Here is an 11,285-nt window from a genome sequence, read left to right on the forward strand (position 1 = left end):
GGTGGGGGGGGTGAGATGAAATGGGAGATTGGGATTGACATGTATACACTGGTGTGTGTAAAATAGATAACTAATAAGAATGTGATGTACAAAAAATAAATTAAATTAAAAAATTTTTAAAAAGTAATGTCTATATGTGTAAAACAGTCATTCTGCTGTACAGCAGAGATTGGAACAACACTGTAAATCAACTACACTTCAATAAATAAAGGTAATAATAAAATATGGAAAGAGAATGCAGTGCCAAAACTGGCCTGAACGCTTACAAAAAGTAATCAGACAGAAAGTCTGAGTGCGGGGCAGAGAATACTCCTCTATATTAAAAGAGATTAAAAAGACCTAACAACCAAACATGTGAACCTTGCCTCCTGAACTGAAATAAAAATGCTGTAAAGACATTCTTGAGACCAGTAGGGATGACACGACTGAATGGCTGTTTGTTTCCTTGGATTTGATGTGGTGCTCTAATGGTGTAGAGCGGGGTCTCTCAGCCTCAACACTTAGGAGACAGAAAATTAATTCTCTCTTCTGGGACTTTAGCAGCATTTCTGGCCCCTGCCCACTAGGTGTCAGGAGCACCACACCTGTTCAGGAGCAATAACCTGAAAAGTCAGTGCTGGTTTAGAATTAGGAATGAAGGTTGCATCACATCATGAATTTACTAAAGAAACACCTTAAAATGGTTAAATGGTGAATTTTATGTTACGTGCATTTTTTTCAATAAAAAATGTAATTAAAAAAAAGAGAACGCATAGGGCTTCCCTGGTGGCGCAGTGGTTAAGAATCCATCTGCCAATGCAGGGGAAACGGGTTCAAGCCCTGGTCCGGGAAGATCCCACATGCCAGGGAGCAACTAAGCCCGTGCGCCACAACTATTGAGCCTGCCCTCTAGAGCCCCCGAGTCACAACTACTGAGCCCGCGTGCCACAACTACTGAAGCCTGCGCACCTAGAGCTGTGCTTGGCAACAAGAGAAGCCACCGCAAAGAGAAGCCAGAGCACTGCAATGAAGAGTAGCCCCCACTCGCCGCAACTAGAGAAAGCCCGTGTGCAGCAATGAAGACCCAACACAGCCAAAAATTAATTAATTAATTTAAAAATATTATACTTAACATTAAGTACACACAATAAACTCTTTAAGTCCTTCAGTGAATTGATCAAAACATCCTCTTTATCAAAAGAGCCTTCATACCTCATTAATTAAATTAGACTATGATGCCTAACCCATTAAAGAATAGATAATGCTAATTACTATTTTCAAATAGCTGACTATAAGTTTTAAAACTCACTCATGCAACATCAGAAAGAATTGGTTATAGCTTTAAGTGCATTGCCAAACCTTATATACTAGAAGACATTCTAAGAGAATTGCATGAGCCTGTAGCTACATGGCAAAAAAAAAAAAACCAAACAAACATGAAGTCGGTGCCTGACAAAAAGAAGAAGAATCAGAAAATATTCTCAAAGTATCTTTATGTGGGGCATAGTAAGTGCTTGCATCTACAGAAAGAAAAAAAAAATGGGGAATAGAAGAATTACCTGAGGGCAGGAAATTCAGACAAAATGTCCCTACTCGTGGTGAAAGCAAGTAGTCAGTTGCCAGGGTTTCTTAGACTCCTCTGGTACTCATTTGGGTGATTATGAAATTCACAGCACACCAATCTCCACCACAGCCAGCAGGGATCGCTGCAGGGAATGGGTACACAGGGGACACAGAAGGGAGCAAGTTTAAGGGAAGGAAGAGGAAAGGAATGATATGATAAAAATATTTAGCTCTGATGCACTTTAAAGAAAATACAGTTGTATTTCACACTGGATTAACTAAAGGCAAATGCTGCTTAAATTCTAAGATAAATTAATCATTTGTGATTTTCTTCATTCTCTCTACCACTGGTAGCAATACTACTCTATTAAATCAGTATTTTAAAATTTTTATATTAAAAATAATATTTAACAAAAATGAGATAGCTATATTGTACAAAAGTTATACAAAGACTGAACTGTACAATACAACATTAAATGAAACCAATTAGCACAAGCACTCTAAAAGACAAGCAACCTATAAATACAAATTGTCAAAATTTTAACTGCCGTAAGGCCCAGTTAAAACTATAATCCTCATTTCATTTCATAGAGAATACTAAAGAGTAAAGTTACCTATGAAAAATAACCCACAAAACCAAGAGATCCAGCAATAAACTACATCTATATACTCAAAAGTAAATTGGAGAACTAAAGTATTAGAAAAAAGTTTTAATTTAAACTTTTTGGATATAAATCAACTTTTCATGTTTCTGAACAACTACTATGTACCACAGTACTGTGGCAGATGCTAAAGATACAATGATGAATAACACAAGCGTAGTTACTACACTCAGAATTCAAAGCCTATCAGGGTTATTCTACCCTTAAAGAGATGACAGTCTATGGAACTAATAAACATGAAGCTTTTGTTTTAATAAATAGACAACAGTAGAGGAAAACAACACGATGCTATGATAGCAGTGGCAAAAAGGAGCCAGAGATTCCTCTCTTAATGGTATTTTTGGGTAGAAAAAGAGTAAATTATACATATAGCTAAAATGAAGTCTTAAAGGATAGACTAATATAGAGATTCAAAATTTATACACAACATTCTCTTTGGCTGGGAGAAGTCTCAAAATAAGTCAGTGAATTATGAGACAGATCAATAGTAAGTCTAATGCCTGAAAAAAAACCCCAAACAAACAATAAATTACCATATCCTGAGTCAAATTTGCTCAGCTCTTAATTTTGTTTTAATAACTTGGTCTTGATATGATAACTACTCATATTTCACTCGTGGAAATAGTCATAAAGCCTTTCACTTGTAACTTACGTTCAATGTGAGCTAATACCAACTTGTAAATACCAATATTTAATAAATATTAAATTACTCATCCTAAGTAACAGAATATGCAGACTTTAAAACATATAAACTGATAAGAGATCAACTTACTAAGGAAACGTTTAGACTGGAAACTGCAGTATTAAGGCAAAGGGCAATATTGCAAAAAAGTGATATTGCAAAAAAAATTATGCAAGTAAAAAGAAATAAATGGAGAAATTGTCCTTCCCCAACTTTAAAGAATTGCTGACTCAAAAGACTATGTTTCCCAAGCTTCAAAGGACTGCAAAGTCAAAGTATTCCCAAGTAATAAAAGAATCTCCTAAGGGATATTGCAGGAGGATGATAAAACACCATAAAAGAGTAATAAGGGAAATGCCAAAAACTAAAAGAAAAGCAAACTGTTAGGTGGGAACAACAGCCTGAACAGGTAGTATAGAATAATCAAATTATAAGGGTGCTGGATCAGTGACTTAACCACTCAACACTACCTGTTAAACCTTGGGAAAGTCAAAAACCTCAATGTTTTAATAAACTCCTTCTAGGAGACAGGAACAAATACCTTCTGATTCTAGGATTATAATATTACAACAGCCAATGAACCAAGCATCCAATCTCCATTTCACCTGAAGTTTTCAAATCAATCTCCTAAAAGTAACTTTTCCAAGAATCAGTATCTGGTTATAGTTGTAAATTAATGTGAAAGAAATGGGCACCTTGCTCAATTTCAGATGCTTCTACATAGTGTACGTAATAAAGAAAAATCCACCCCCTAAAATTCAACTCACAATTCACTTTTCTGTAAATAGCCATTGCATAAGCCAAAGGATAACCACACACAAAAAACACTGACATTGTTGTTGCCCAACTATAAGAGATGCAGTCTAAATTAGCTTACAAATAAAAGGGATCTCCAGTAAGATATTTAATAGGCATCCAAATTAATGTATCCAGAGCCAAATTCCTGATCTTCTTTCATAAGCCTCCTCCTCCTGCATATCTTCTCCAGCTTAATTAACAGCAACTCCATCTTGTCAGTTGCTTATGTCAAAGTCATCCATAACTGTTCTCTTTCTCAATGCACATCTTATCAGCAAATCCTGAGGCTCTGCCTTCAAAACACATCTAGAACCTATGTATCCCAACAACTCTACTGCATCCACCTAGCTCCAAGCCAATATTTTTCTCATCTGGATAGTTATCACTTTCCACTGGGCTCCTTCTTCTGCCCTTGCCCTCCTATTATTTATTTCCCACTTGGCTGCAGTGATCAATGGCTCAAAGCCTTCCAGTGGCTTCAAATCTCACTCAGGGTAAAAGCCAAAGTCACTACAAGGTCCCACAAGATCTGGCCCTTGTTTTCTCTTTGATCTCATCTTCCTCTACTCACCTCACTCCTCACCTCACTTCACCTATACTGGTGGCGTCGATATATTTGCCAAAAAATGACAAGTAAGCTTCCACTTCTGGATCTTTGCATTTGTTCCCACCCCCACTTTCAGGTCTCTTCTCAAATAACATCTTCTCAATTAAGCCTTCTCCATCACTAGATTTAAAATTGCAAACTCTGTCCCCGCCTCCTTGCACTTCCTATCCCCTTTCTGTGTTATTTTTTTCAACAGCACTTACCACAAATTGATATAATGTACTTCACTTATTCATTTAATTACTCTCAGCCTTCTCTGATTAAAATGTAAACTCCATTGAGGGCAGGGATTTTTGCCCAGCACTATGGACCAGTACCTGGTACAAAGTAGCACTCAGTAAATATTTGCTAAATAAACAACTAGTATATATAGCATTATTGGAGTAAATCAGCATTATTGGAGATTATTTTTAAAACAATACAATTTAAGTAACCAAACATTACTTCAAAAAATTCCCAAACTTATAAAAGTAAATTTATTTATAATCCTAAAAGGTAATATTTAACTCACTCTTCCCCAGTTGCCTCATCCAAGTAAACCAAATCTCACAAATTTGATATGGCAGTACAGTTCTAGAAATAGGTTACATTTAGTGATCCTATTCATGCTTCTTATGCCAGAATAGGAATCACTGAAATTTTCCAAGAGCTGAGACCATGTATCTCTAATGCCCAGTTCTCAATAACCTGGTACATATAAACTCTCAAAAATTATTTATTGAACTTTAAAAGTGAAAAATGTAAATAATTAGCCTGTCAATAATTATATGAAATTATAATTTGAGAAAATAATTTATTTTTTTAAAGCTTTTTATTTTTAAAATATTTATTTTATTTATTTATTTATTTATTTTTGGCTGCAGTGGGTCTTCGTTGCTGCGCACGGGCTTTCTCTAGTTGCGGCGAGCAGGGGCTACTCTTCATTGAGGTGCGCAGGCTTCTCATTGCAGTAGCTTCTTTTGTTGAGGAGCACGGGCTCTAAGCGCGTGGGCTTCAGTACTTGCAGCACGTGGGCTCAGTAGCTGTGGCTCACCGGCTCTAGGGCACCGTCTCAGTAGTTGTGGCGCACGGGCTTAGTTGCTCTGCGGCATGTGGCATCTCCCCGGACCGGGATCGGACCTGTGTGCCCTGCATTGGCAGGCGGATTCTTAACCACTGCGCCACCAGGGAAGTCCTGAGAAAGTAATTTCCAACAGTCTAAATAATCTATGTTGTATTTCTTTTTAAGAATGTCTGATACAAGAAGAATTATAGACCCAGTGGTATTCATCTCCAACTACATGCACCTTAACTTCTCTTCAGCAATGCACTTCCACGGCCTTTTCTGATACCTTGTCCTAAACTAGGCTTCCTCTAAAATCTTTTTTTTTTTTTTTTTTTTTTTTTTTTTTCCTTGGGCTGTCTAAAATTGAATTTTAGCCTCTTGGATCTGAAGATCTTTTAATACTTCTTGAAAGTTCTCAGTCTTTTTACCTTCAAATATTGTCTATTCTCAATTCTTTACCTTTCTCTGAATCTTTTCTTTCTTTTTACCTGGGCCTCTCACTGTTGTGGCCTCTCCCGTTGCAGAGCACAGGCTCCGGACACGCAGGCTCAGCGGCCGTGGCTCACGGGCCTAGCCGCTTCGCGGCATGTGGGATCTTTCCGGACCGGAGTACGAACCCGCGTCCTAAAATCTTAAACTTTAACATATATGACACTTTCAGACAAAACATCTAATCCTTCCAGTTTTCTCATTTGTTCTTCTCAACTGCTTTTCTAGTAGATAAAATTTCCAATCTTTTGAGGGTTTTTTCCTTTTCTCCCCAGGCTATCATCGGCTGCCCCACCCCCCTTCTATCCTTATACAGCCTAAGCCATCCCAATCAATACACTGTGAGGCACTGGAACCTCGCTTCACTTTGCCATTCAGTCACAAGATCATGCAAGCCCTCAACCCTTCCTAATCTCCTTAACAAATATTCCAAATATTTAACAATCTTCTCAGGCCACCCTCCCTTTCTACTTGTTCCTTCCCCTTTGTTTAGGGAGCATGTCTTGTTGAGACTGTCAAGTAGTTTCTCTTACCTAGATCCTTGGAGCTGACCTGTATCCAAGCCCTTCCCAAGTCTGTTTCTCTAACCTTCCCATAACCTCTGTGGTACACTGATATCCTTCTACATTACTTTTCTACTTAAGTTAATCAGAGCCCCTCTAGAGACTCTATGTTTCCACCCCAGACAACTGCTCCTGAACCCTGGACTCCAAACCAAACTGATAACCATGCACCTTTAGTGATCATGTCCCTCTTTTGTCAGGAACTCTTTATTAGCAGTCACCTCCTGGGATGAAGTTAATTTCAATTTCCTTAACATAGCACATGAGGCCCTCTGAAATCTAATTAAGTTCAGTGCATATTAAAGACACCAAATGGAGCAGCAAAGCCTGACTCAAAATAGTTCTCCCCATGACCATATTTTTGCTCTATAACCCTTTGCCATTGTTAATTGATCCATGGATAAACAGAACTGGGCCAAACAGATTCTCTCTCCCAGGAATCTGAAACTTGACAGGAGATCAGATTGGGAGTTATGAGAGATGGGACAGCACCCTAAAGCAGTGGTTCTCAACCAGGAGCAATTTTGCCTTCCAGGGGACATTTGGCAACGTCTGGAGACATTTTTTCATTGTCAAGACTGTGGGAGTGCTATTGGCATCTAGTGGGTAGAGACCAGAGATGCTGCTAAACATCCTACAACACACAGAGCAGCCCTTTACAACAAAGAATTGTCTTGTCCAAATGTCAATAGTGCTGAGGTTCAAGCACGCTTCCAATTAGGCCCTAGGAGTTGTCTAGTTCCAGATTCTGTAACCCACCCCAAGAACTTTCTGTTACATTTCCTTTTTCAGCCTAAGTTAAACAGAACAGGTTTTTGTTGTCTACAGACAATATAATCTTAACTGGCATAGTACCCTAGTTTAATAAACTGACATACATGTGTATACTTTAAACCAGTTTCTCAACCTCAAAACTGCTGACACATAGGCCAAAAAATTCTTTCTGTGGGGGACTGGGCTGTGTACTGTAGGATGTTTAGCAGCGTCCCTGGCCTCTACCCACTAGTCACCGCCCCACCCCCACGCCTGCCAAGTTGTGAGAATCAGAAATGTCTCCAGACATTGCCAAATGTCCCCTGAGGGGTAAAAACACCCATATTTGATAACTACTACTTAAAACTATACAAAGACTGTACCCAGGTGTGGTGTATGTCTGTCCTGCCAACCCCCCAGTAAACCTTGTGCCCAGCATAATATGCCTTGAGCCAAAGGAATAGTGGGGAGCATTTGTATCTAAATCTTCCCCACCCCTTTTCAGGTCCTGGCTTAAATGTACCCCATCTTTGAGCTTCTATTCCCCGCCTCTGCCTTTGCTGGAGCACACATGTACACATACCACAGTAACAGGTAATGAGGCCTTGAGCTGAAAGGTAGCTCCTGCTCTTCTTTCTTTTCTTACACTTGTTCTAACTTTTCTTTAGAAGTTTCCATTTCCTTCTGAAAAAAATACTCTCCTAGAGAAGCCTCCAAAACATATTTTATGCTGGTGATGGTATGAAAGATCAGGGTAAATTCTCCTTCAAAGGCTTTTCCTGTTTCACTTCTCTTAAAATGCAACTACTCCAACCCCCATATCCAACACACACACACACTAACTCTCCCTCTTCAGTACTGTTTTCATTAACAATGAAAGAGATGCCTGGAATACAAACTAAACAATTAGGCAGGGAACAAGTATATAGATTTACACTTCTCAAATAGTTCAGCATTTGCTTAAAGCATTTGTTAATCTCTTAAGAATAATTCCCCTTTCATACTTTTCCAATACACCAGTTTCTTAAGCCCCTATATCTAAGTAAACCTGGTTTTAACCTTACAATTTCACCATACTTCAGTCTCAAGGCTCAGAGTTAGCACTCTCTTTCTCCTGTTGCTTCCTAGATAGTCTTCCTTACTGGAAGACCCCTTATATAAAGGGTCATTTTCCTAGTCCTTCCTTTCCAGGACACTGGCACCACATTTATTCAATGATTCAATTGCCCATTATTCCCTAAAACCACAGGAAAATAGGTCATGCGCAATATCTTCAATAATATTGGTGGCTTATAGTCTTGCCTTAGTTAAAAAAAAACAGCAATGTGAGGGAGAGTCAGTTCATTGTTGTCATTCATGCATTCATTCAAAAAATAGTCGCTGAGTGCCTACGTTATTCTAGACTCCAAAAAACAAACAACAACAACAAAAATCCCTATCCTCATGGAATTTACATACAGTGGAGAAGACAAACGAACTGCAAATAAATAAGTATATATTATGACTGATGAGAATGAGCACTACAGAGAAGAGTATGGTTAGGTAAGGCCTCCGTTAAGAAGGTGCCATGAGTTCCATTCACTGGCCATAAGAAAGGTATTGGAAGGTAATATGTTCTAAGTATTTCCTATCAAACTGTGTTCCAGATGATTACATCAGTATAGTGACATCTTCATTACTGAATAACCTGTAAAATTAAGCTTGACCCAGGTAATTTCAAAAGTTCATTCCTATTTGAGTAACTATAATTTAGCCCAACATCCACCTTGTTTCTTCTACTGTCATCCTTTATGTTTATAAATAATTGTATTTTTCTTAGGAGATGACAAATGACAGCAACAGCAGTAAGATTAATATTTTAACCAAGAATATGAATTTGATGCTCTTCAGTTCATCTGACTTAAGGAAGTTTTGAAATGTGAAATAACTGAAAACTCAAGTGCTTCAAAAACTCATCTCAAAAAAATCATTGTTATTTACAACACAGCTATTGAAAATCATACAGATTAAAAAGTAATCCTCGAGAGTAGCACTGATATATATACACTACCAGATGTAAAAGAGATAGCTAGTGGGAAGCAGCCGCTAGCACAGGGAGATCAGCTCGGTGCTTTGGGACCACCTAGAGGGGTGGGATAGGGAGGGTGGGAGGGAGAAGCAAGAGGGAGGGGATATGGGGATATACGTATACGTATAGCTAATTCACTTTGTTATACAGCAGAAACCAACACACCACTGTAAAGCAATTATATTCCAATAAAGATGTTTAAAAAATAAAACAAACAAACAAACAAAATGTAATCCTCAAGGCTCAATTCTGAATGTGTCTGTTTTGTGAAGTTAGTCATTACCTTTACAACTAATTTTTAAGAGTCCTTCCAAACTGGAGTTCTACAAGGGAATTAAACTCTAATGCCCTAAGGCACTCAAAGACTGAATAAACTTTTCTCCTATGCATCTAGAATGGAACTAGCTAAGTACTATCATCCTAGGGAGAGTGAGAAAATAGAAATTCAAATCATTTTCTATAGGTCTGAATTTTCTTGTGGGAACTGAGTATGAGAAAGGCTGGAGGACATCTGATAAGTCAGATCTTACTTAAATCATAAAAAATAATAATAAAGATAAAATCTTCCAAAGTGAGATAATTAATTATTGGACTATACGGACAATTTTAAAAGAAACTTTCCAATTAGTGATAATGTTAAGAAATGTAGATCCATAAATGCTGCTATAATTTGTTACTTTAAAAAATATATCTTATTCAATGTTATAAGTGAGAAAAATATTTGCTGAATCACAGAAATAATGATTTTGTTCCCTAATATATAACCTGTGGTATACAACGATTTGGAAAATCAAGAATTGTCTGTACTACGAGAGTATATCATCACACCCAAGTGTTTTCCTAAAATCAGTTAAAATTAATCATTAACTTACAGACAAAAAACAGAGAAAAGGGTCATAACTAAGCAGTTTGAATTCGCTGTTAACAACTTGCAAACAAGATCCTACATTTAGCCTGTGTCTTGAGACAAATATGGAGAAGTCAGGGGCAGTAACAAACTGCCAGCTTTACTGAGTCATGATTCCGACTAAAACCGCGTTACGAAATGGAAAGAATGACAAGTCTTGGGTTTATTACCACAGATGTTGACTTCCTGAATTTATGGGTCTTAGATGAAAATAAAGCAAAAAAAAAAAAAACTGCTTTGTACGAATGATGTGGGGCTAAAACGACTCCAGAAAGAACTCGCCAAAGCTGGTAACTCTGATTATTTACCTAAAACAAATCCTAACTGTGCAAACAGGCACACCCTCTAATGCATCAGACTGGGAACGGCGAGGTAAGGTGAATTCAGAACAATAACAAGGTTAACATTTCAGTGAGAAAACAATTCTCAGCCCTAACAGTCCACACTGCGCCAGACGCCCTCGGTTAACGGAACCACTCAGCTCCGAATGGAGGCGAGCAGACACCGGGCACCTGGGTGACAAACCATCTGCAGCCTGCGCGCAGGACCGCCCGAGAGGGGTCCTCCAAACGCCCCCAGACGCCGTGTCGGCAACGATCCCAGTCCGCAGCCTCCTCCGGCAGCCCAACACGCTCCTCCGCGAGCCAGCCGGGAGAGAACCCGTCCGGGGGCGAACCCGTCAGGGGACTGACTCGTTAGGCCAGTCTTGGGCGCCGCAGGCGACGGGAGATCCGGGGCAGCGACCTCTGCCCGGACTGGAGCGGGGAGCCCGAGGGTCGCCTCCCGCTCGGCTGCCAGTCCCCGCCGCCCCCGAAGCCGCAGGTTGCCTCTGATAACCGACTAGGGAGGAAGCGGACTAGCGCCCACGGCCGAGGCTCTGACTGACCTGGAGAGGTGCTTCAGGATCTGTTTCTTGATGAGCCCAGCCATGGTGCCGAAGCGGGGGGCGCCGCGCTCTTTCTCCGTTCCTCACTGCCTCCTCTCTTCGTGGCCGTCTCCTCTTTGTCTGGTTTAACCCGGCCGGAGGAGAGGCGCGTGAGCACTCACGCCTGGGACAGACCTGAAGCCCCTGCCGAGGCCACATCCGCCACCGCGGCCGCCAAGGACAGGGAGCATTCCGCTCAGGTAGCCGCGGCCGCCGCTGGCGCCATCTTGGCTGCAGCATCACC

The 11,285-nt window shown here is 39.8% G+C and overlaps 1 protein-coding gene across 1 annotated transcript in view; it reads right to left on the reverse strand.

The window, feature by feature from the left end:
• BLTP3B (bridge-like lipid transfer protein family member 3B) overlaps nt 1–11,285 on the reverse strand; it is a 103,921-nt gene extending 92,636 nt beyond the window's left edge. The window contains exon 1 of the mRNA XM_007465324.1: nt 11,003–11,285. Within this exon, the coding sequence (XP_007465386.1) occupies nt 11,003–11,046 (44 nt within the window). The 5' untranslated portion in view covers nt 11,047–11,285. The remainder of the gene's footprint in view (nt 1–11,002) is intronic.

This window comes from Lipotes vexillifer, unplaced genomic scaffold (genome assembly GCF_000442215.2).
Source record: "Lipotes vexillifer unplaced genomic scaffold, Lipotes_vexillifer_v1.1 scaffold141, whole genome shotgun sequence".
NCBI lineage: Eukaryota > Metazoa > Chordata > Mammalia > Artiodactyla > Lipotidae > Lipotes > Lipotes vexillifer.